The 26,525-nt window shown below is 40.3% G+C and overlaps 1 protein-coding gene across 2 annotated transcripts in view; it reads left to right on the top strand.

Moving 5' to 3' along the window:
* Positions 1-24,094: 24,094 nt before the first annotated feature.
* LOC138175887 (tyrosine-protein phosphatase non-receptor type 12-like) overlaps positions 24,095-26,525 on the top strand; it is a 118,446-nt gene continuing 116,015 nt past the window's right edge. The window contains exons 1-2 of one of the 2 annotated variants that reach the window (XM_069106535.1): positions 24,095-24,113; positions 24,457-24,576. In XM_069106535.1, coding sequence (XP_068962636.1) covers positions 24,478-24,576 — 99 coding nt within the window. In that variant the 5' untranslated portion in view covers positions 24,095-24,113; positions 24,457-24,477. Of the gene's footprint in view, positions 24,114-24,424; positions 24,577-26,525 lie in introns of those variants that run through there. The other variant, XM_069106533.1, reaches the window with a different exon arrangement.

Here is a 26,525-nt window from a genome sequence, read left to right as displayed (position 1 = left end):
GGAGATTCAGAGCTCCCCCTTTTTCTAAAGTTCTCATTTCAAAGCTCAGCCTCTGAAGTACAGGACTGATGATAGCAGATAGGATTAACATTCTCCTCAATCAGGTATTGCTACCCCATCCAACCTTAAAAGGAATTCAATCTAAGGTGAAACTATGACGCATAGTCTTCTGTTTAGCCTTGGGTCAGGGATATAGACCCTTTGACTAGATTTCCCCTGGAGCTGGGGGTGATTTAGAAGTAAATGACATAATCAAAGTTATAGCCTTCATTAGAATAGGTCCACCTCTCGTAATATTTATTCTCTCTCATTAATTGTTGCCCAGAGTTGATTGCCACCCTCAGGAACACCCATTCTTCTAAGGGCATATAAACTGTGAACCCACTGCCACGAATGGTCTTTGACATTCAAGAGTATCACTGACCCTTTTATTAATAAAATGTTAGCTTTATTAATAAGATGGCTAATTATCCAGAAACTGCATCTCTTGAACTTCTTAAATGTCACATCTTTCAGCTGAGTTATTCAATCAAGGATGATTTCACCTAACTGTTCTATCATCAAAACCAGGGGTTCTTTACCTGGGGTCTGCGAACTTTAAATAAAATATATTTTGATTATTTTATTTCATTGTAATTGGTTTCCTTTGTAATGTTATTTATTTTATGCATTTAAAAATATTACCCTGAAAAGGAGATCATAGACTCTACCAGAATGCTAAAGGCATCCATGACCAAAAAAAGATCAAAAACTTTTGAAAGAGGGTTATTAAAAACCATGCACATTTGTCCTGTTCACAAGGCTAGAATGATTTTGTCCAATGTTTTGCTGAAATCCAGTTATATTATATTTATGGAATTCCCCTGATATATAAACCTACTTACTGTTTCATAAAGGAAAATGAGATTAATATGTCATGATGGTATCCTTGATCAAATCATGCTGGCTTTTAGAGGTCCCTGCTTCATTTTGAAATGCCTATAAACTATCCTTTTAAAACATGTGTCATACAATTTTGTCAGGAATAGACATAAAACTCACTGACCTATAGTTTGCAGATACCATTCTAATTTGGACAGAATTTGCCTTTATTTAGTTCTTTGGTACCTCTCCTATGCTCCCTGTCTTTCAAAGATTATGGAAAGAGGCTCACATTTGCTGATTCTTTCAGTACTTTAGAGTGTAATTTGTTGGGACCTGTGAGCTGAACTTGTTGAGGACAATTCAGGGCTCTCATCATCTTCTCAGTTATCTTCAGTTTCAACTCCTTCACTTTAACCTTTTTTGTTCTGTCCTTCCTAAGCCCAAGATCATTCTCCATGAAAGAGAAAACAGAAGCAAAATTGTTTAATAATATGTCTACTCATTGGTCATTGGACGAGAACCTTGTATTTAGATGACCAACCAACAACTAAATTAATGTTTTTAGATGGCCTAAAAATTGCAAATCTTTGCACTTTCTTCTCTTTCGTACCACTCTGTCACTGCACAAACAGAGGAGGGTAACACAAGACTGAAGCGTATTTTTCATTTTCCTTTGTTTCATGGGTTGCCATGGGCAAAGAATTAGTCACTGGGTGGCCAGTTTCCTGGTGACAAGACTTTCTATTTGGCTAGGACTGATTCTTGGAAAGCAGACAGTCTGTTGCTGGGTCTGAATTCAAAGCTTTTCAAACATCAAACATGGTAGAACCTTCCAGAGCATGCACTTTTATGTACTAGCCTTTGCGATTAAAGGTCTCTCTCAATACCACAATGAGGCATCAGAGTAGGACTTGATGGAAGATACTTCTATAAAGGATGGGACCAAACTAGAAATATAAGTTATAGGGAATTCCCCAATAAAGAAACTCTCTATACCAAAGCAGATTTTGGCACGTTCTCTGCACCTTAGAGTCTTAAAGAGTTGTCCAGGGGACACTGAGAGATTAAGTGATTTGTCCTGTGTCATACAACAAGGATATGTCAGAGGAGATATTAGAAAGCAAGTCTTCCTAACTCTGAGGCCCACTCCCTCTCTACTATACTCTATTGCCTCTCACTTGTATATTTTGTTATTCAGTTGTTTTTCATTCATGTCTAACTCTTCATGACCCCATTTGGGTTTGGTTTTGTTTTTTTTGCCAGAGATGCTGGGGTGGTTTGCTATTTCCTTCTCCAGCCTGCTGTACGGATGAAGAAACTGGGGCAAACAGGATTAAGTGAATTGCCCAGGGTCACATAGCTAGTAAATGTCTGAGGCCAGATTTGAACTCAGGAAGATGAATCTTCCTGACTCCAGGCCTGACACTCTATCCACTACACCACCTATCTGCCCCTTAGCTGTATACAGAATACCTTAAAAAGTGGTATGGCTTTTGTCTTGCTACTGGACTTCAACAACTCTAGAAGAGTGAGGTTGATGACTTTGTGCAACTCTGTCTCTGCCTCACTTAAACCCAATTCATGAGCAAGTCAAGATATCATCCCAAGATGTCATTAGTCCTCTTTGAAACGGAGGACAAACAACTTTTCCCTAATGTGAAAGTCTCTCAAGACACTGTCCTTGGTGCTCTTTTCCTCTCTATGTTCTCCATAAAGTAATCTTATCAACCTTGGCTACGGGCAGTCATAGAGAAGAAAAGAGTCAATGTATTACCAAGTAATGTCTATTCTATCTCTGCAAAATCACTTGCATCTAACTTTCCACTCTAATTGCGACCACTCTGGCTCAGGTCATCATTACTTCTCATCCTTAACTCTTACTAGTCTCCCTAGCTCCTGCCTTTCCCCTCTCCAATCTATCCTATATATTCCTGCCAGACCAATATCCTTATTGCACAAATCTGACCATTCAATTCCTTGCTCAAAAATCTTCTGCTTAGTAAAGAAATCCAAACACTTTAGCCCTTCACCATGGGCTTTGACTATCACTTACTTCTGTAACTTTATCACATACTACTACATACTACTCCCTGCACACATACCATATTCCCCAATTCTTTTCCTTCCTCATGCTTCTTCACACACTGCTTTATATCCCTGGAATGGCATTTCCCTCCATCTTTGCCTATTGAAATCCTTCCCTTCATTGAAGGCCCACCTCCCTGATAACTTTTTTTTTTTTGCTTTTTGGAGGGCATTTGGGGTTAAGTGACTTGCCCAAGGTCACATGGCTAGTTTTTGTGTTAAGTGTCTGAGGCTGCATTTGAACTCAGGTCCTCTTGACTCCAGGGCTGGTGCTCTATTCACTGTTCCACCTAGCCGCCCCCCTGATGACTTTCTTGATCCTAGTAATTATAGGGGACCTTTCCTTTCTTAAATCTCTCATACTGCTCTGTAACTCTCCTATGTACTTATCATAGTATAATTTACATTATAATTATTGATGTATTTGTCTTAGTCTTCTTCCCCAATCCCCTCCCCTATTTTGTATGCTTCTTAAGAGCAGGCACTTTCTCTTGCAACTTCTCTATATTCCTGGTACAGACCATCACACATAGCAGACTCTTAATAAAGGTTTGTTGAATTCAACTGAATTCTAGAATTCCCTTACCAATCTTCCCAAAGAATTTTACTATTTTTATGTAACTTGTAAAGTAAAACATCATTTATAATAATTGGGGAGGGGGGAAAGCTTGATAGTAAACATTATGTATTATACAGTATTTTAAAAGAAAGGCTATTTGTTCACTTCCAAGTATACACAAGCAATTATCACTTGCTCTGGTTAACAAAGTATTGATGAATAGTTCTATTAGAACTACTTTAATGAATAGGTAAATAGTTATAATTAGCATATTTATTTATATAAGCAAAATTAGACTATTATCTTTAGTTGAGCATTTCTTAATAATATTGTTAGCTTTATTAGGCTGCTTAGGAAACCAATTTTTCTTAGATAATATAAAGATAAGCTTTAGCCTCTACCAGATCAAACTATCTCAAATTCCAGGTTGATGAGGTTTTATTATATTAGTTTCTTAATTTACATTTTCTAGAGGATTGTCTTGTATTGTTCCTGACACTAGTGAAAGAAAATTGCTTAGAAACTTTAAAGGCAAATTATTCAGTGAGTAGAATATCAGCCATTAGTGTATCTTACAGGCATAGTTTAAGGAACAACAATAAATTACAGCTATCATACTTCTACTGAAGGTGCCTGGGGTAAATTTAGTTTGGTTAGTGGTGGAGGTGGGGCAGGACTCCAGGAAAAGGACAGTCCCAAAACAGATGCATTCCCTCAGGACATAATTCATCTCCTTTAGAGTTTTGGGGACAGTTATGTACTGCTTCTGGGGAATCTCAAAGCAAGGAGGAGGCAGGAGGTGTGCCCCATTCTTACGAATAGCTCTGATAGCCACCAATCATTTTAAGAAAAAAAAAATGCAACCTGCATCATTAAGAATGAATTATGAGCAAGTTAATTTTTTTTACAGTAGTATCAAAGACATGAAGGGACACCTGTTTGTATATATATGCTATGTAAAACTACATCTGTATTTCACCACATAATCATCACATTCTATTATTTTTTTTAGTCCAAACATTGGTTTGTAACCTTTCATTACATAATCATAGCATGGTATAATTCTCCTCCTCACACCGCTTAAAAGGTAAACAGAGCAGCAATGTATTCACCAATAGCATATGGATACTTATTTATCTCTCCCACATTATGAGCCCCAAGCCTAGAATTTTCAGCTCAGGGCCATTGCCAGTATGTTTCTGAAAACCAACTTGTGTGGTTTGTTTAGGGCACTGCAGTTAATAATGGTATTGTCACTCAACCCAAGGAAGAGAGAGAGGGGCAGGCAAAGCTGCCATGAGTTAAGTCATGTGATATGGTAAGACTTGCATCTTCCCAATTTTAACGTATATTCACAAGTATTCTGTGCATCCTAATCTTGCACCAAAGACCATTCAGTAATAAATGATTTTTAAGTAATACTAGCACAGTTTTTTAAAGCTTTACATAATAGTGACACCCCACTTTTTTGCAAAAAATTTTGGCATAAAATTTGCAAAGATTATGCAGTGAAACATGGTATTACTTTTATATAAATCTGAAAGGAAAGATAGAATGGTGTAGTGGATAGAGGAGGATAGAGAGGTCTGGCATTTGATGGTCCATAGGATCACAGAGAGTTGTGCACAACTGAACAACAGTGGATAAAGGGCCTGGAATTGGAAGGAACTGGATTCAAAAGGAAAGGAAAGGGAAATCCTAAGGCAAACTCTACTTGGATGCAACAGAAACTTGTCCCACTTACTTTAAACCTACTGAATACTTTACTTTTGTGCTTTAAAAGATCCCTGATTTTGTGGGTGTTGGTCTTTCCTGACAGATTGCAACTTCCTTGTGTCTTCATGTATTCTGGTCCTTGGAGGAAAAATACAATCAGTCCTTAAAGCTCTTCAAGCTTGATATAGTGGAAAACATTCTAAATCTGGAATCAGAGAACCCAAGTTCAAATTCTGTCTCTACTGTTTACTAGTTTTAGTATTAGTTTACTAGTTTTAGTATCTACGGTTTACTTACTTATTTACCCTGGGTGTTCCTGGGGGTGGCAATCAACTCTGATTCACTAATAATTAATGAGAAGAATGAATATTATATAGACCTATTCTAATGAGGGGCTGGAGGATATGACTTTGATCTCTCTTGCTCCCAGACCATCCCACCCAGCCTTGGGCAATCTAGTCAAAGGATCTATCCACCCCAATACCCCAAACCTGAGTAGAAACTATGGGCTCCCCAACTTAGATGGGGTATGAACAAGATTGAGGAGAAAGTTCATCCAATCTCATTATCAGCAATGTCTTTCAGATGCTGATTTGACCCAAGTAGAGAATGAGGAGATAAGAAGGGAAAAAATCCTGGATCTCCCCAATAATTGGTCATTGAATAATCATTTCTGTCATATGGCACCTCTCAGAATCTCTATTATTCAGTCCTAAGACAAAGCTCATTTCACTGGTTGTGGTTTATTCCCTAATCCCTCATACCCAGTCATGTCCTGTGACAGTCTTCCCCTGCTTTTCCATTGTGCTCTATGGAACCCCTATTCAATTGCTGACAAATTTTCATTCATATTAGATCTCTTGCTTTCACAGTCCATTACTGAAACCTGGTTCCTCTTAGTGGCTCTTTGGCTACCCTTTCTCATACCACGTATACCTTCTCTCTTGCTAATTGACTCACAGGATAAGGAAGAAGAGGAGACATGCTTTGTTCTCCTCCCTGCCATTTCCAAACCTTCCTCACACCATCAACACTCAGCCATCTCTTCTTTGAGGTTCATTTCATTCAGATAGATCACTCTATACTGATCCTATTGATTTATACAAGATTTATTTATACAAGTCCTTATGTTACTGGACTGACCATGGAAATCAAATGTAATTAGTCTAAGCAGTGTTAGGTAGTCTCTAGGGAAATCTAAACTAAACTGAAAAAAAAAATACCAGTTTTAAAGATATGAGAAAGAAGGCACACTGTAGGAAAAAAAAAGGGATAACAATGGTCTTTCAACCAGTGAACATATTCCTAACCCCAAGGGTCAATAATTAACATGAAATATCTCCAACAATTCACAAAGCTTTTAGAATGCTACCAGAAATTAATTATGAATGTCATGTCTCTGACCATCCCCTGTCACAAACCTTCTAAAGTCTTCTAATTGGTAAGGCTTTTCAGCAAAGTGGTGTTTTACCATCATGTCCTTCTTGACATACCTAGGTTTTAACTGATCTTTCATGATAGAGGAAAACACAAAAAAATGTGTCCGCTGAGATAATTCTATCCTTATAGTATGATGTATTTTGCCCCTGTGTCTTGTTCTCCCAGAAGTGTCAGAGTATAACTCATGGGAAAAGTCGCATCTTACAATAGATAATCTTTGAGGTTTCATGTTTGACATCCCATTATTTTTGATCTGACCACTAGAACCCATAATACCTATACAGCAGCTAAAACCTAATTAGATGGACCCAATTCACCTCTGCTTGATTTTCAGATTTACTAAATGTTAGGACAACGAACGTCTTAGGAAGATTTGCAAAACCTAGATTCAGCATCTTCCAGAGAGGACAATCCTCCAACTAATTCTGGGACCTGAAAACTGTGTTATGCTGATGTGGCAATAGTCCTGATCATTCTTCAGTAATAGTAAAAATGATACTCTTGCCAGAAATGGAACTGTTGACATGAGTGAAGGGCCATCAGGCAGTTTGTCAGTCAACCAACAAACATTTATTAAGTCCTTACTTTGTTCCAGGCACTGTGCTGAGTGCTAAGGATACAAAAGAGAGGCTCTGATCTCAAGGAGTTAATGGAGATACAAATAAAAATAACCATGCATAGAAGATATATACAATTTTATTTATATTTATTTAGGCAGATGATGATACTCAAGAGACTAGGGCTGAATATAGATCTGTGAATTACCTGCATAGGAATGATAATTGAACCCACAGGAGCTATTGAAATGAGGAACAAAGATAGAGGGGCAGGGAAGAGAGACAGAGACTGATACAGACAGGGACAGAGAAAGAGTTCAGGAGAGACTCACAATTAGGGGGTGGCATATGGAAGATCACCTAGTGAAAGGAACTAGGAAAGAGCAGTCAAACTAGTAAGAAAAGAACCAAGAGTGAGCAGTGTCAGGAAAGCCCAGAGAAGAGAGACTATCCAGGACAAAAGGCTGGTCAATAGAGTCAAATGCTGCTGAGAAAGTCAAGAAGTATGAGGAGGATTGAGAAAAGGTCATTGGATTTGGCAATTAAGAGATCACTGGCAACTCTGGAACAATAAGTTTCTGTTGAGTAATGTTGTCAGAAGACAAATTGCAAGAGGTTGAGAAATGAGTGAGAGAAGAGGAAGTGGAGGCAATGTTGTAAATGGTCTTTTCTAGGAGTTTGACCATGAAAGAGGGAAGAGAAGTAGGTCAAGAGATTGAGGGGGTCATAGGGTAAGATGAGAAAGTTTTGGGGTTTTTTTGTTTTAGGGTAAGATGGAAATGAAAAACAAAAACAACACACATATATGCCTTTCTGTCATCCCTCCCTTCCCTTACCAGCCTCATTCCAAACATCAGAACTCCTGACATTCATCCTTATGGGATCATTGTCACAATTTTTTGTTCATCCTGTTTCCTCCCATTGCATTCCTCTACTATACATCTGCTTAAACAAATCTGAATTAGTTCAAGTCCCTATATATTCACATCATTCTTTTTAGACCATTCCCTATCTCCCTACTCATCAGAGTTATTTTTCTTTGTGCTTCATAATTTCATTCTTTTGTCAATTTCTACCTTCACAACATCTCTTGCATCTGACCCCCTCTCTCATTACTCATGGTCTGATTTCTTTAGAACCTTAGTCTATGAGATACTACCCTTTCTTTTCTTTTTGGAAATCTATCACAAATTCTAGGATCTCTAGTTGTAGTCATCCTAAAGCAAGACCACTCTGGATGCTCCATGGTTGAAATTCATGTTACATTTTTTTTTCCTTTTAAATAGGATAAATCCTTCCAGATCTCTGTTTAAGGAATGAGTCCTATCCTCCCTAAGTCTCAGCAATAATTCTGAGGTCAAATTGCCTCCTTATGTTAAGAACTCCAGTTCATCTTGCTTGTTACCCATATGCCTGAATTATGTGGAGATATCTAAGGTCTTCCTTGGATTTTATCTCCTGTAAACTTTGAGATTCCAACTGCATATTCATAGTCAATTTTCTTCCTACCCCTTCTTTTCAATTTAAAGCCATTTAATTAGATTTACAAGACTCCAGGAAAATACATTCTCACCATTCCTTGTTAGGTAAATTCTATTTCTGTCCAAGAGCCCATTTAAAAAAATATTTTAAAATCTGTGGTCTGGAAATCCAAATGCTGTTCTCAGACACAGTCTTCTGAAATAGTTAGCTGCTCACTTTCCCAATCAGCCTTTCTCTTCTGAAGCCCTTGCCTTCCTTCAGCAGCAGTGGTGAAAATACTACTATGACCATAAGGTCTTCAGTATCCATCCTAAAACTCTTTAATCTTCAGCAACATTTTCTAGATTCCTTCCAGCAGTATCATCTGTGATCATGTGAATCACCAGAAGGGAATAGCAGTCATCCGGTTTGACAAGTCTTTGTACATTTTGTCACATCCTGGATAAACACCTAGCAAGAGAGAGCAGACCTCTATTGTTACCAGTTTGACAAATAGCTGTCTCAGAACTGCTCAGTAGAGATTCACCAACTGTAAAAGACAGATTCAGTATACATCTCTTCTTCCCCTAAGTTTCCTGAATGTCTCACAAATTGCCTATCAGAACATTTCAAACTGGATGTCCAAGAGACATCTTGGACTCAACATGTATAAAACTGAATTCATTATATTTTTCCCTAAACCCTCCCTTCTTCTAAATTTCACTGTTCCTAACAGAGGTTTCCAAACTTATATGGCCTACTGCCCTCTTTTAAAAAAAATTACTCAACACCTCCTGGAAATCTACTTTCTTTAACCCTTTAACTGTTTTTTTAAAAATTGCATCATTTCAAACTACTACCACCCTCCTGGATCTTCCCAGAGCCCCCAGGTGATGCATGTAGAAGGTACCGCCATCCTTGCAGTATCATGGTTTGTAATATTGGCTCCTGGATTTCTCACTGTTCCTCATTTCATATATCCAGTCAGTTGCCAAATCTTGCTATTTCTGCCTTCACAACAACTCTCACATCTGACTCCTCTGCCTTTGCACAGTGACCACCTTCATTCATGTCTTACCTATATATTATTGCAATGGCCTCCTAAATGATTTCCCTGCTATAAGTTTCTCACCACTCCAATCCATCCTATACACTGCAGCCAGTCATTTTCCTTAAATGTGGATATGAACATATGACTCCCCTACTCAGAAAACACCAGTGGCTTCCTTTTATCCATGAAATAAAATATAAACACTTCTATTTAGTTTTTAAAACTATACAACCTCTTCCAACCTACCTTTCCAGACTCACTGAAGATTATCACTCATCCTCTCTGCAATTCAGCCAAACTGGCCATGACACTCCATCTTCCCTCTCCATACTTCTCCCAAGCTGTCTTTCTCACATTCCTAGAATGTACTCTTTCTTTCCCTACCCTTTATACAGTTTCTCTCTTCCTTTAGGATGCATTTCAAGCACCGTCTTCTGCATGGTCTACCCTGATTCCCTCAACTGCTACTGCCTTCCTTATGAAACTATCTTCAATTGAACTACCTTGTATGTATGTGTATATATTTATTAGTGTTTTATGTATATATATATGTATTTACATATATATTTATATGTACTACTTGTCTCTCCTATTAGCTGTAAACCCATGGTAAAAAGGTATTGTTTTATTCTTTGTACTTCTGCCCCAGCACTTACCACTATGCCTCGAACTAAATAGGCACTTAATAAATAATTGTTGATCATTGATTGACTGATAGCCCCCTGGAACCCCATCATCATTGAAAGACAAGCAGCTGCTTCCTCTTAGATTATCCAGCTGCCTCCTCTTTGGCAAAAGTCTCATATCTGGGTTGGTTTTTTTTGTTTTTTTTTTTGTTTCTGCTTTTTTTTTTTTCAAGTGTTGAGAAGGCCTTTCTTTCCTTTCTCCTCTTCATGAAAGTCATCCACCATCCAGCCTTCTGACACAGATCAGTCCTCACTTTTACCTTCTTTAGATACTTTTTATTCTTTGTTTTCCCATGGAAGCCCTTCTTCCATCTTTTTACAGAACACTAGGACTTCATTCTCACTGATAACTGGGATAGTATAAGTCCTTTTACCTTCTCTTGTCAGAAGAAAATCAGTCATTCTGCACTTAGATAATTGTCACATCCATGGAAGAAACATAAACATTACACAATCTATTCAAAGTCACTGCAAATTTCTCCCTGCTCTCTCCTACTTGGTTTCTCAGTTCTTTTCTGTTTCACTAGGAGCACCACCAGAGAACCGTGGCAGCAAACTGTTTACGGTCTTTTTTCTTCTCATTTCCTGAAGACTTTACTTTTGTTTTGTTTTTAATTTTTATTTTCAGTTCCAAATTATCTCTCTTCTTCTACTCCCTCCATCACCCATTGGGAGAAGGCAAGAAATGACGCCCATTATGCTTCTGAAGTCATGCAAAAACATTTCCACATTAGTCATGTTGTGAATAAGAAAAGAGAAAAAATGCTTCAGTCTGTACTCAGCGTCCATCAGTTCTCTCTGCACACAATCTCACTGACTGAACTATTCCTTGTTCTTCACTACTGGGCCCACAATTCGTCCACCATTCCCTTCTCACCTCACCTGATCTCAATTCAATTAAAAAATATTACTTGCTTAAGTTGGTCTGGGTAGCTAGCTGTCAGTGGAGGGAGTGTCAGGCTTGGAATCAAGAAGACCCTCTTCTTGACTTCAAATTTGGCTTCAGGCACTTACTAGCTATGTGACCCTGGGTAAGTCACTTAACCCTGTTTGCCTCAGTTTCCTCATTTGTAAAATGAGCTAGAGAAGGATGTGGCAAATCACTCCAGTATCTTTGCCAAGAAAACCCCAAATGGGGTCACAAAGAGTTGGGACACAACTGAAAATGACTGAACAGCAACAACTAAGTAGCCCTACTAGGTATTGTGAGAAATACAAAGAATAATAAGACATTTGCCCTGCTTTCAAGTAGCTGATAGTCTAATAGGAGAAATCAAAGAGATATGAACAAAGTGCTTCCGTGATCAGAAAGGGGAAAGACTGAACCAGGTTAAGAAGTTTTTTTGGTTGTTGTTTTTGTTTCTTTTTAAAGCTGAAACTTAAAGGTAGGGTTTTTACAAGTAGAAATTTGGCTGAGAACATTCTTGAGGAAAGAGCATAAGCAAAGAAGTGGAGGCTGGAAAGTAGAATTTTAATTCAGGGAACAGTTTGTAGGATAGACAAAGTGGAAGATAAGCATAGAAAACTAGTTTGGACTACATTGTAGAGAGCTGTGAATAGTATGGCTTTCATTTTATTGGCAGTGAGGAACTACTGAAGTTTTTAAAAATACTTTGAATCACAGGGGAATCACTTCATTAAGGAATTTCATCTGGTATTGTCGTGTAAAGAGTTAATATGGCATATTGGATAGAAAATTAGCCTCAGAGTTAGGAAAGTGTGTTCAAATTCTACTTGTGACACATACTGGCTGTGAGACTCTCATCAAATCACTTGGCTCCTCAATGCCTCCAGGACCTCTCTAAAACTATATTTTATAGAACAGGAGCTAATCTGCCTCTCTGCTCCTCTCTGTGCTTTACTCCAGTCTTTTTTCTCCATCATTATCCAGCAATCTTCTCATTTTAGAAGATACCTCCACCCCTGCCATCCATCCCCTTCTCTGACTGATGAGTTCCTTTGGGAATCTCCATTTTTAAAAAAGTGCCTGGGGCAAGCCAACTTCACTCCATCCCTCTCTGTATTCTGATCCTGACTCTCCAGACTTCTTTTCCCACCATGCCCCAGAAGCCTTTTCACCTTGGAAGGTCACTTCACTCTGGCAGATTCTCCTTCGAAAATCCCTTCTGTACTAGGCCTCCTTCCTTTGATTGTTCAGTTCCTCCCAGAACCTCCAATTTTCAGGAAAATACCCAGGTCAGCCAGATTCACTCCTTCAATTCCTCTCCGGCTTCTCTCCTAAGTCTCTAGACTTCTTCACTATTCTCCCACCTTTTTAGCTACTTTTTATGTATTGTCTCCCCCTGTTAGAATGTAAGCTCCTTGAGGTCAAGGACTGTCTTTCTTTTTGCTTATATTCTCAGAGTTTAGCACAGTGTCTGCCACGTGGTAAGCACTTTTTAAAAATGCTTCTTGAGTTGACTTGTTAGAGGGTATATTCTTTATTAGGGGTTCCCCATACCAGTGAGATCTCAGATCTTATTCTCCCTAATTGGTATGTGAAATGGGGGAGATTAGAAACTGTGAGAGCAGTTAGGAGGCTATTGCTTTAGTCCAAGCAAGATATAGTGAGATATTTTCCCCTGTTACTATGTTCAAGAAGACCGTTAAAACTTCACTATCAGCCAGAAACCTTTTGAGCCAAGGTGGAGGCCTACTGTTATTACTGGTGCTACCTCACGAAATTTGACCAGTTTAGGCCAACCTCTTGGCTCTTTTCTTACCTTATAAGTCCCCTTTGTGCCAGTGGCCTTGTGACCCCAAGTTAAATACATGAACACAGAGCCAGTTGAAAAAGAATCTCAGGTAGTTTCAGTGATCCTGGGGGATCAAGTTCTTACAGGAGCATCCTGTACACAGACTTTCCTTCAACCCCCATTCACTCCCATAGTAACTTTTCCCAGGAAACTGACTCAATCCAGTCACTAGACTCAGATTCTTACCTGACAGTGTAAGACCCAAGCCTAACTATTTCCAGGCAAGGGTAGTGAGTAACGAGCAGCACAGAATCAAATATGCTGTGTGCAAGGTTGCTTCTAGTCTATCACACGAGCCCTTGCCTCCTTAGGGTATGTCAGCTGCTACAGCTGAGGACACTGACAGTTGCTGATTGCTGGGTATGGTTTCAGCCAACATAGTGGGGGCGGTCTAACTCCTGCCCTGTGCCTGTGCTATCAGTCTCAAGGGAATTGTCACTGTGGAGCTGCCTTTGTTGTCAGCTGCACAAGCCCTTAGCTGCCAAGGCTAAATTAGTGCATTGGCAGTGGAAATAGGAAGGATGGGATGGATGCAAGAAGTGTTGTAGATGTGGAATCTATAAGACTCCACGATTGATTGGAAGTGGGGAATGAAGAAGAGGGCTGACCCAAAGATGACTCCAAAGTTCTGAGCTGGAATAATTGAAGAATGGTGAGGCCACTAATAGAAATAAGGGAGAGCATCTTCAGGAAGAGCAGGTTTGGAAGAGGGTGGGTTCAGTTTGGGTCATGTTGAACTTGAGGCATAAGCAGGATGGCCAGACAAATGATAAATAATACATGCTTGGTGATCTAGGTCGTGATTTTCAGGAGGCAGCTGGAAATTTATAAAGGAAACTTGGGAGAAAGGGTGGAGCCAGATATATCAGGGTGAGAGTCATCTTACAGAGGAGGTAGGGGAATTCATAGGTGTGGATCAACTCTCCAAGGGAAAGAGATAAGAATTAAACCTAGGATGAAGTCGTGAAAATGACAACCTGAGGAAGGAAGAGAAGAAAAAGGAATCAGAGGAAGAGACAGAAGGTAGTCAGAGCAGTAATATAGAAGTCATATGAGAAAATGTTATGTTACAAGTGAGGAGTTTTGAAAAGGAAGAAGTGGTCAACCATGACAAATCCTTCAGAGAGATGAAGGAAGAAGACTGGAAAAAGACCACAAAATTGTTAATTAGGGAAATTAGTGACCTTCGAGGAAGCAATATCAGTAAAATGATTGAGATGGAAGCCACATTGCAAGGGGTGGAAGGATGCAAGCGGACAGAGTCAAACAGAAAGCAATTAAAGTACACTGCTTTTTTACTAAGTTTGGCAACAAAGGGAAACAGAGAAAGATGATGGTGACTTGAGGGGTATCTGGATTAAGTAAAATTTTATTTAGGTCAGTGGAGAAGACGTGAGTATGTTTGTAGACACAAAGGGAAGAAGCCAGGGGAGAAGGAGACATTGAAAAGAGAAGAAGTGGTTAAATGACTTGCCCTTCCTGCCAACATAGATAATTTCTAAAGTGAAATTCAAATGCTGGTCTTCTTTTTTTTTTTTTGGAGGGGAGAAGGCAGGGCAATTGGGGTTGACTTGCCCAATGTCACATGGCTAGTAAATGTTAAGTGTCTGAGGCCGGATCTGAACCCAGGTACTCCTGACTCCAAGGCCGGTGCTCTATTCACTGAGCCACCTAGCCGCCCCTAAATGCTGGTCTTCTTGACTCCAAGCCAAACTCTCTGTCCACTTTGCCATGATGCCTCTCAAATGCTTCTCTGTTTGAGATGTAGATCACTGAATTTAAGGAGGGTAAAGCTCTATGAGATGAGGATGTTAGAGAGAGCATCAACATAGTTATTGAGCACAATTACAGAGGAGAGGATGGTGAAGATGGTAATGTACGAGGTGCTAAAAATTTTGGGGACAGGGTGCTGTTAATGACTAAAAAGGATGGGGGAGATGAAATGTACAGAAGACACGAACTTCAAAAGAGGAGAGATTATTGAGTAGTGGAAACAGAACAAAGGTCTGTAACAAACCATGGAGAGCAAGGATTATGTCAACCCCAACCTGTCTTCCTGGTCTCATCAGCTGGGAAGAGTGGTGGAAGCCTTAAATGGACATAAATAAGTGATGGAAAAGCACTTATTAAACACTGTGCCAGGCACTGTGTTAATTTTTGAGGATACAAATATAAGTAAGCAAGTTAGAAACCCTATCCTCCAGAAATTTAAGTTCCAATATGGAAAGACCACACAGGTGGAATGTGGGAGAGAGGTATGAGAGCAGGAACATGACACAGAGTGTGGCAGACTTCAGCCGGGGAAAGACCCACTCAAAGTTCACTAATCAGAGCCCATGATCCCAGTTCTAGCAAAACACTGGTTCTAGTGGAATACAGGCAAAAGGGCATGGAGATGGAAGTGGATGGTAGGGTGCCGTCAAGTGGAAAGTTTTTGTTCATGTCTGGAGGTATAATGAGCATTTCAAACAGAAGTTCAAAGGCCTAGGGGAGTTGTCCTAGCAGAATGAGGGTCATATGAGTATGAGAAGGGGAGCATGAGGAGAGGTTGGGTTTAATTAGATTGGGATTAGAGAATAAAAAAAAAGGTGTGAGGCTTCCCTTAGATAGGTGGGAGACAATGGCCCTGGAATTTTGCATACTTTTAGACTAGGGGCACTGTAGTAGTTGGTTTTGCTGAACTATTTTTTCTTATTACAATGAAAATACAATAGGTGTATGTCTGGAAATCAGTATGATGTAAAAGCAAAAGGCAAATAAAACTTTTTTTTAAGGGTATAGAGTGAGGAGAACAGAGAAAAGTGTTTGTTTAGGTCTAGGTCAATAACAGGAATTAAGGAAACAGAAGGTTGGGAAATGCTAATGATGAGAGGAGAAATGCTGAGCAGATAGAATCTGATTAATGAGGAGCTAATCAAACTCACCAACCCCAAGGTTCCAATTAGAATGTTGGTGTGATAGCCAATACCTGTATATATTGATGAAGTGATGTATATTGGCATGCAGGGTGGTCTTCATTGGTTGAACGGACAAGCCTGATGGCCAGTTCACAACTCCACATAGCATTGTTGTCTAAGGTAGGAGCAGGGTAAGGGTGGGTGGGAAGAGGGGCAGGGAGTAGGGTCAGGCTGATTTCCTCCCTTTGTAAAGATATCTCCCAACCCATAACCTTGCAATGCATCATAAAATGACATTAGTCAGATAGCCAAGAAGAGAGTATGTCAAATGCTATTGGCTCTATTTGGGGGCAAATTGTTTATTCCCTAAAATAATTGAAGTTGTGTTAGAAATAGTAAATGTTCTTGAAGACTTGAAGACATGTTTCTCCACTTTTAAATTATCTATGCATTGAAGGATACTGAGGTTGTTTTTAACATCCTAATACAACATTTGGATTTTTAAAAGGTTTAAGTAGCTTTATGCTTTATGTTTAAGAAAAAAATACCCACCTCAATATTTTTTAAGTTAATTTTTAAATATTCTAGGATATTTCTTTTGTTTGAATTAATTCAATTGACAGAATCATAAAATCACAGATTTAGAGCTAGAATGAACCTCAGAGGTGATCTGGTCCAATACTTTCATTTTGCAGATGAGGAAACTGAGGCCCAGAGAGCTCAAGTAATTTGCTCAAAGTCACCCAGGTAGCAAGTAGAAGTAGAATTTGAACCCTACTCATCTGACTCCAAATCTAATGTTTCAAAGCAAATGCTTCAGTTCTTTCAATTGAATTAGACAACCATTTATTAAGCACCTATTTTGTATAGAGATGGGGGCAGCGAGGGTGGCACAGTGCATAGAGTGTTAGACCTCCAGTCAGGAAAGCTTGAGTCTGGCCTCAGACACCCACTAACTGTATGACCTTGGGCAAGTCACTTAACTCTGCCTCAGTTTTCTTACCTGTAAAATGAGCTGGCAAAGAAATGGCAAACCACTCCAGTATTTCTGTCAATAAAACCCTACATGGGGTCATGAAGAGTTGTAAATGATTTAACAACAATAACTGTATACAGAGCATTCGGTTAGGTGCTAAAGAGATACCATTCTAGTTATTCCTTAACTTCTGTCTTGCAAACAGTCTATTGCAAATAAAACCACTCCATGACCCAATTATTAGACACATGATCCTGTGTTACATATACTTAAAATAGTATTGATGCAATTGTGTAATACAAAGATCAGTTAGGGAGAGCTGAGGTTAAGTAGAGAACAAACTAAGTTTTGTTGAAAGAACACTAAATCTCACAAGACTCAAGCTTCCATGTAGAAAAAGAAATTAAAGAATGTTTGCTGACAACTTGGAGTTGGTGAAGTGAGTCAGGGAATATTTAAGCAGAATTATGGGGACTTAGAAATATTATAGAGATTTGGCTAAATATAAGGAAACACTCCCTAATAATTAGAGCTCTCAAAAATATATTATAGGAAATAAAACAGATAAATGGGGAAATGATTGCTAGGATAAACAAAAAAGATTATATGTTAAAATGGAAGAAAATGTTTAAGAGCACAGATAAAAATAAAGCTGAAGTTTTTAAATAGCTTACTGTTGTTTTAAAAAGTAACTGATGTCATATTAAAATAAATTTTAAAATAGCAAATGTTTAGTAGTTGAAATGTTATAACAGAAAGTAAACAGTCCAATAGGTAGTAAACAGACACATGTAACAAATTTCTCAGGTACTAAATGAACTTTAATATGACTATAAAATGGGCATCTTGTCATGTGATACTCCCTGAGGCTAGGAAGTAATCACCTAATGATTTCACTGAATGAAACATAATATGCAAGCTAGTGTACCTCATGGAATTCCATGGGCATTAAAAGATTTCCATGTAATGTTATACAGAACTTTGGAAATGAAATTCTTCCCTGTAGATTTTTATTCAGCACAGTTCAGTAAAAACACTAATTATTTATATCTGAACATGGGCTAGGTAATTAGGGGGCTAGCTGCAGCCCTGAAATCTATAATGACAAGTGAAAAAAATAATTAAAGAGAAGCTTTTCACACCTAAGAATGGCTAATGTTTAAGAAGCAGGAAAAAGAATGTGCTCTTTGAATAAGGATTACCTTTTTCCTTAAAGAGCCCAGTGATCATTGACTAAAAATGGCTTTTTCTGATAATAGCTTCAGAAACAGGTAAAGAAGGAAGGAAAAGTTAGAGACACTGTCTTAATTTGCCTGAACTAAATCAATATTGCATTTAGAGAGCAATAATTTCAGGAACTTGGGCCATTATTCATTTCTGAGTAAAGAAACCAATGAATTTTTCAAAATGAAACCAAATATCATTATTTTAAAGGGATATTAACTAGATGATCTTATAGTATTTTATTTTGAAAAAGTTTTTGAACAGAAATGCTTTTACTTTGTATTTGGTATTGGGGGACAGGTGTCTAGAGAGTTCCAGACCTGTGATTCCACAGACTTAAGGGGAATGACTCCTGGGGTAGAGATCTGCTGATCCCTGCAATTTATGGCTTTAGAATGTGGCCTGGGGGCACTGAGAGGTCATGACCTACACATGGTCACATGGTAGCATATGTCAAGGGCAGGATTTGATCATCTAAGCACTAGCCAGGCTGCCTCTCAGTCACTAGTAAATAAAATAGCGTAGGAAATATGAAAGACAAAAAGAAAAGTCAGAGGCATGGCCCTACGATATTACCTTGTCTTGTAATTAGTATTAATTATAGCTGCAGTTAGCATTTATTGCATGACATACTTTGGAGCACCCTCAGTGCAAGGGCTTTTGTTTCATTCAGTGCTGTCACTAACTAGCTGTGTGATTGTGAACAAATCATGTTCTATGCTTCATACTGTACAAAAGTAACCCAGGATATTTAAATCACAGATGCAAAGCTCTGAGGATAAATTATACAAAGCATTCAAAAAACATTTCAAAATATCAAGCACTAGGAAAATAAATTTAATAGGAATGTAATAGAAAATTCATTCTCTCTCCCTATAATTCTCCATCTGAATGTGCCATATGTCTAAGATTATGGTATTACTCTTGTAGATGATCAAGGAGAGAAGTAATGCTCCCCTTTTTCTCTATTGGCATTGGAATAAGTGCTTTTGATAAAGGTTGTTTCCCCCAATCAAACATTTCTTAAGTACCATGGCCCAGTGGATAGATTGAAGGACCTGGAGTCAGGAAGACTCATATTACTGAGTTCAAATCTGGCCTCAGACACTTACTAGCTGTGTGACCCTGAGCAAGTCACTTAACTCTACCTCAGTTCTTCATTTGTGAAATGAGCTGGAAAAGGAAATGGGAAACCACTCTAGTATCTTTGCCAAGAAACCCCAAATAGGGTCAATGAAGGGCAAGACAGGACTGAAACTACTCAACAACAACAAAAATGCATAAGTCATCATCTTAAGTGCTGGGAATACAAGGACAAAATGAAAAACAGTCACTGCCCTTTAGGAGCTTATTGTAAACAGGAGATCTCTGGAGGGTGCAAAGATAAGAAAAGGTTTTCCAAGGGAATGGGTATATAAACTGAGCCCCGAATAAAGCTACAAATTATAAAAGACCTAGACTAGAAGTTCATTTCAGGTATGCAAAAGCATGAAGGCAGGAACTGTAATACCAAGCTCTAGGAAGAGAATAAAGATTGAATTGGAATGCAGAGTGGGTAATGTGCAGTAAGCCTAGAAATACAGTCTGTAACTAGGTTTTAAAGGGGATAGATAGATAGATAGACAGAAAGATAGATAGACAAGAGGTAGTGTGGCATAGTGGAGAGATACCTGGATTGGGAATTTTCTCATCAGAGAATTTTGTATTTCAATAAAATCATAAATCTCTTTCATATTCCTTTAAATGACAATAGTAAGGGAATGGCACGACCAGACTGCTGCATCTATAGTGTCTTTTTTAGAAATCCAACAATAGCAAATATGTTTTCTATGTGCATTAATGTAAAATTCCTAAAAGAATTTCACATTCCTTTTTTTAAAACCAATCCTTCTTTGTGACCACTTCATAAAGGAGGTGAGGGAGGAAGATTCAGGGTGGCCTAGGCAAAAAGATCTCTTTCTATTTTTCCTCCTTTAAGTTCACCAATTAGAATTTAGAAAGGATCAGCCAGTTTCCTGTATCAGGGGTTTAGAATGAATTGTAATCCATCTATCTATATCTATAAAATTTATTGATATATAATTTTTTATTCTTCTGTAATCTAATCTATCATTTATCTATCAATCTAATCCAACCTTTAATTCATCTATCTATCTATCTATCTATCTATCTATCTATCTATCTATCTATCTATCTACCTATCTATTCTCTTTTAAAGGTGTTACTAGGGAGATACTCAGGAATAGAATGAATATTCTTTTCTAGTTTCACATAAATTATTCCAGTACAAAAGCATAATGACTCAGTAGTTTATGCAACAAGCTAGAAACTCAGGCCCTGTGGGTTTCTGGTCTTTCTTCTGCTGTGTATTTTCTAACATTGTGTAAGTCATTTCAGATCCTTCTTCTTTAGTATCTTCACCTATAAGATGAGAAAAATTCTATCAAATTGCTTCCCAGATACATAAGAAACAATAAAAGTAATTCACAATTTTAGAGTTATAATGCTATGAAAGCCACAAAATGTTAACTTTTCTGAGATAATAGCTATGAAAGTGTTTTGAAAATTAAAATTATTATGCAAGTGTAAAGCATTATTACCAGTGCTAATGTGTAGAAAGGGGTACTAGGAACTTGAAATAGGAAGATGAATCTGAAACTTCTTTTGGAAAATTAGATTCAATCTCTTTCTCACTGAAACTATAATGAGAGCTCTGGAAAGGTAGCAAGACTGGCTGATTTGCATTCATATTCTTTTCTGCTTCTTGACAAATTATTCCAAATAGTGGGGCTAATGAGCAATGAAACAATCAAAAAATTAGACCAGAGAAGAGAAGAAGAAAAGTAAAGTGTCAGGATATAAATCCTTGAAGGACCAGTAACTAACATCTTCAAATCCTTTCTATCCACTGGGACCTTCAAATATGCTCTTCAAATATGTACAGTCCTCCCTTATCATGGGAAAAATAAACAAAATAAAATTTTGATCAGATTCCCCTCCCTCAAATCTAAGGGCTATTTCTCTTTTTACTTTAATTGCTAATTTTCTGAAACAAATTGTCTATACCTGCTTTTCTCATTCATTCATTCATTCATTCATTTTTTTTTTTTTGCTTTTTGGAGGGGCAATTGGTGTTAAGTGACTTGCCCAAGGTCACAGGGCTTGTTAGAGTTAAGTGTCTGAGATCACATTTGAACTCAGGTCCTCCTGACCCCAGGGCTGTATTCACTGGCCACCTAGCCGCCCCTCTCATTCATTCTTAACTTATCCCACTGAAATTCAGTTTCTGATTCCACCACTATATTGATTGCACTCTTCACAGTCACCAGTATCTTCTTAATTTCCAAATTCAATTGCTTTGTATTTTTCTCATGAGGTTATTTTATATGATCAAATGTAATGAACACAGGACAATCAAACTATAGACAAGAATAACATTTAAAAGAATCTTGACAGGCTAGAGCAGAGGTGTCAAACTGGCTGCCTATAGGACTCCATGTGTGGTTGAGCCAGATTAAGATGTAAATGGAAAATGTTTAATAAAATATGTAAAAATACAGCATAGGTAATATTAATTTGTGGGTTTTAAGTCAATGTGTGGCCCCCAGGGATCCATTTCTATTTGAATTTAACACCACAGGCCAGAGCAGTGGGTTGAATCTAACAAGATAAAATTTAATAGTGAGAAACATAGTCTCACACTTGGTGGGAAAAAGAATCAACTTCCAAAGCCAAGATAGGGGTTGGGGTGGGAGGAGGGTAGGACATAGTTAAACAGTAGTTGTTCTTCAAAAGATGTGGAAGTTTTTAGTGAACTGCAAACTCAATATGAATCAGCAGTATGCTGTGGCAGCCAAAAAAAGTCTAATGCAATCTTGAGCTGCATTAAGAGACCCATAGGTTTCAGAAATAGGGTGATGGTCATCCTCCTGTACTCTGCCCTCTTCAGACATTATGGGGAGAATCGTGCTTAATTATGGGTGTGCAGAGTTTGGAGAGGAGGGCAAACAAGATGGTGAATGGCCTTGAGTCTATGATCTATGAGGATTAATTGAAGGAAAGGGCTATGTTTAGCCTGGAGAAGAGAAGACTTGGAGGTATGGAGTGGGGAAAATATTTCTTCAAATGTCTTCAAATATTTGAAGGCCTGTCACATAGAGAAGATCTGTTCTTTTTGGCTTCACAGGACAGAACCAGGAACCAAGTGAAAGTTGCAGAGGTCAGTTCAGGCTTGGTATCAGAAAAAACTTCCTAATAATTACTACTGTCTTTTAGGATTGTCTTAGAAGTGCTGGACTTGTCTTCAAGCAGATGACTACTTGCATGGATGTGAATAGATTTCTTTCGTATATGGGTTGAATTAGATGGACACTCAAGTCCCTTCCACAATACACACACACACACACACAATGTAAATTATATTTACATACACAATACATACATTTTATTATATACATAACATCTTTTTTGGACTGGATCCATAATTTCATCTGTTTAGAGAGCTCCTGGTAACGAACTCCCTCTTCCAACGCAGACTGGAACCTTTCTGCAACTTAGATGAGCCTTAGAGGGTTTGGGCAAACAAGTGTTTGGTGACTGACACTACTGAGGTAGAGGTAGGATTTAACCCATGTCTTCCTGAGTCCAAGGCCAGATCTCTATCCGTTACAACACAATGCCTGTTTTCTTCAGGTTTACAGATCTCAGTGAGAAGGTTGAAAGAGTTCAAAAATCTGGGTATTTGAAGATTAGTTTGGTGACCTTGGGGCAAGTCTCTGAACCTCTCTAGTTCCCATTTCCTTATCTCTAAAATGGGAATAATAATACTTGCAACTGTCTCACAGAGTTGTGGTGAGAAAAAATCTTTTGTAAATCTCAAAACTCTTTATAAATGAGTTAATATGAGTTGATTTCAAAGATCCTTTCACGTACTTAAAACTTAAGTATGCTATGATTTAAAGCAATGCTGCGGTTCTTCGGTCTATACGAAAGCTGACACATTTCCCAACCTTACGACTAAACCTAGCTAGTATGAGCATTTTCTTAATGGGGTGGCTGAGGGGAACAGGTAAGCTCCCCCCAAAAGAGTTTCACCTCCATCTAGTGAACCCGTCCAGATTATCCGAGCACCAGGAAACAGAGAGGAAGAGCCAATGGCTGCTGAATACCTGACTACGGTTTGGGGAATGCAGGTTTTGACATAGACACAAGAACCACAATTCCCAGCAAGCCCCACTCCTTCCAGGACTCCTCACAGACACTACCCCCTTACACTTCGGCTCCCTTTCTCGCCACCAACGTTGCATGCTGGGAATTGTAGTTCCAGTTTAGTGATTGAGGGCGGGGAGAAGGGGAAGGAGGAAGCTTAAACAGTTTCGGAAATGCACTTTTCCTCAGTATGGGGAGGGAGATATTCTCAACCCAACAAAAGTCTTACTGGGCCCCATCAGGGCAAAGCCCTAAAAGATTACAAGAACAATTCTACCGCGGGAGGGGGGGGCTATAATAACCTGGAGAGAAAATTCTCGGGATAGCTAATTCACCACCAGGGTAGTGGAGGGGCGGGAACCCCGGCCCCGGAAGGAGAGCGGTGATCGCTCCACCAGTCAACCGACGCCTCTTCCAGCCAGTTGGAGCCCGAAGGATTGAGCGGGGGGGCGTACCTTAAGTCGGAGATTGGAAGAGAAAAGAAGGGCTGGAGCGATTGACAGAGAGTTCCGTTTGGGGCGGGGCTGCGGTCGCGGGGCCGCGCGTCGCGTCGGGGCGGCGGCGGGGACGCGCTCCTGGGGAAAGAGGTCGGCTGTGCGGGGCGGAGGGGGCTGGGCAATCTAAGGGAGTCGCGTCCCGGAGGCGGCGGCGGCGTCTCTGGCGGAGGCGGAGAAGGAGGGCGGGGAAGGAGGATGGAACCAGCTGGGGGCCGGGGTTGGTGCTGAGACGCGGCGCTTCTCCCAGTGTACGGCTCCTGGAAGTTGTGCGGGTGTGAGCCGGACACCGGTGCCTCCCCTGCCGCTGCCGGCTGGGCTTGGCGGGAGAGTGGGTGGCCGGGAGGGGCCGCTGGGGCAGGCGGTGGTCGGGCGGGGAGGGGGGGAAGGGAAGGGGGAGCGACCTGGGGAAGACGGAGCGGGCCCTGCGCCGGGCGGGCGGGCGGGGGGGGGGGCGGCGGCGGGGGGGCCAGCGGCCGCAGCCGCCGGGAGGACGCGAGGCGATGGAACAAGTGGAGATCCTGAGGAAATTCATCCAGAGGGTCCAGGCCATGAAGAGTCCGGACCACAATGGGGAAGACAACTTCGCCCGGGACTTCATGGTGAGTTCTGCCTCGCACCGCCCCCACCCTGCCCGGGGTCGCTTTGTGTGGGTGCCCGTGCTTGAGGAGGGGGTGTCAGCGAGAGCCAGGGGCGGCGGCGCAGACGCCAACCTGCCGGGCGTGGGGGGGGGCTCCCGGGGCCGTGGGGGGTGGGGCAGCCGCCGCCCTGAGCTCTTGTCCCTCCCCCAGCCCCCTCCAGTGCAGCGGGAGTGGCTGTGAGACGGTGTCCCCCCCCCCCAGTCTTGGAGACCACCTATTGTTCCCCCGAGCCCCCCGCCTCGGGCACCCTGAGGCGCTGACTGGGGGACAGGGGTAAGTGGAGGGTGAGTGGCTTTGGCACCTTCTCTCCTGCCCTGAAGTCCCCCTTCCTCTGCCAGCCCAGCCTTTTCATTGGAGTGCCTGGAAAGGGTCAAGGGAGTGGGTGCTTCAGGTTGTCGTTTTCTTCCCAATCCTGCGTTTCCTAGGGTGGAGTGAAAAGAGAGGAGAGGGTGAAATTGGTGTGTAGGGCGCATTAAACTCCTAGGTGGCTTTCAAGCTCTTGGTGGTTATTGGGAGGAAGGACTTGGTCATGCCTGGATATCTCAGGTTCTTCCCCAACGTTTGGAGAAGGCATCTCCTTGAGACATAACATGTACAAAGATTTCCATAGCTTACCTCCCTAGAACCCACACTTGAGGCGATGGTAACTAGGGTCGTGTGTGTGTGAGAAAAAATGCTGAAAGAAGCCTTTTCTTAGGGGATTTTGTTGAAGGCAATGGAGGGGATGTGAATATGTATGTGTGAGGAGGGGAAGTAATGCTGAAGGAAGCCTTTTCCTAGGGGATTTTGTTGAAGGCTATGGAGGGGATGTGAATATCACTTCCTATCCGGGGTGGGGGTGGGGAACTTGGGAACAATAGTTCTGATGGGGCGGAGGCGATGGTACTGTGGGCTGGAGGCCTGAACTGGGAGATAACCTTCCTCACTCTTCCTCCCCTTTAACCCCTCCCCCCCCCCCATTTTCTCTACCGACTGGGGTAAGGACATAAAGTTGTCTGCAGGTAGATTAGTGAGGTTATATAGCTGGAGAAGGGGAGCCAATAAAGGCAACATCCTTCAATTTACTATTCTTCTTCCCCCCCCCCCTTTTTCTGGACAATGACCCCTCAAGAATTATTTCCCGTCCTGGGAGGAGGCGGTGGGAGGTGGCCGGTGGCTGCTGTTGCTCCTACGGATATTGCGCAAGACTCTGGGGCGTTGGAAACCGTGGAGGTCTGGGGAATGGAAGAGGAAGCGGGACTTTGGGATGTGCTTACTCCTTCCAGTGGTGGTGGTTTGGGGAGAGGGGGTTAAGAGCTGAGATCTGCTTGGGAAGGATTTTGCTCCTGAGGGAGCAAATAGTCTCATAACTATATTTAGAAAATGAAAAAGATGTAGTGCTGGCATCCACAGAAAGGGCTGGGTTGAAAACATCCAAAAGGAGAGGGTAAATATATTTCTTTTAAGGTTCAGGTTATCCTATGGCCAAAGCTTCTGACTTGTGGTTAAAGCTTTAGAGCAGAATTCCTTACTCAAATGTAGGTAAGGTGGATACTAGATCTTATAATGAATTGTGATAACTTTACAGTGCCTTGTGATTTTTCTTTTTTTTTTTTCTTTCTTTTTTTTCCCTGTGAAACCAGTAACAAGATAAGGAACAAAGATATGTTGATGACCACAGTTTGAAGCTTATGTGGAAAATAGTAGATTTGGGCTGAAGTGATAAAGTTTTGCCAAAGAGGAAAAAATAAGTGTATGGCAAGTGTTTTAACCCTACCCGCTGGAAATGGCCGTTTTCTCTTTGCTTTGTGTGTTTCATTCATTATTGTTCTGTGCTTTTTATTTGAGAAATAGAAATACACTTAGGAGAAAAATGTCAATAAGTTATTTGCTGTTTTGTTTCTTTTGATAAGAATTTTCTTTATGTTGAG

This window comes from Petaurus breviceps, unplaced genomic scaffold (assembly GCF_028583685.1).
Source record: "Petaurus breviceps papuanus isolate PSGF00001 unplaced genomic scaffold, PetGlider_PUasm1.0 79, whole genome shotgun sequence".
Lineage (NCBI taxonomy): Eukaryota > Metazoa > Chordata > Mammalia > Diprotodontia > Petauridae > Petaurus > Petaurus breviceps.
The sequence above is the reverse complement of the archived record's forward strand: the minus strand, read 5'-3'. Positions and strand labels throughout refer to the sequence as shown.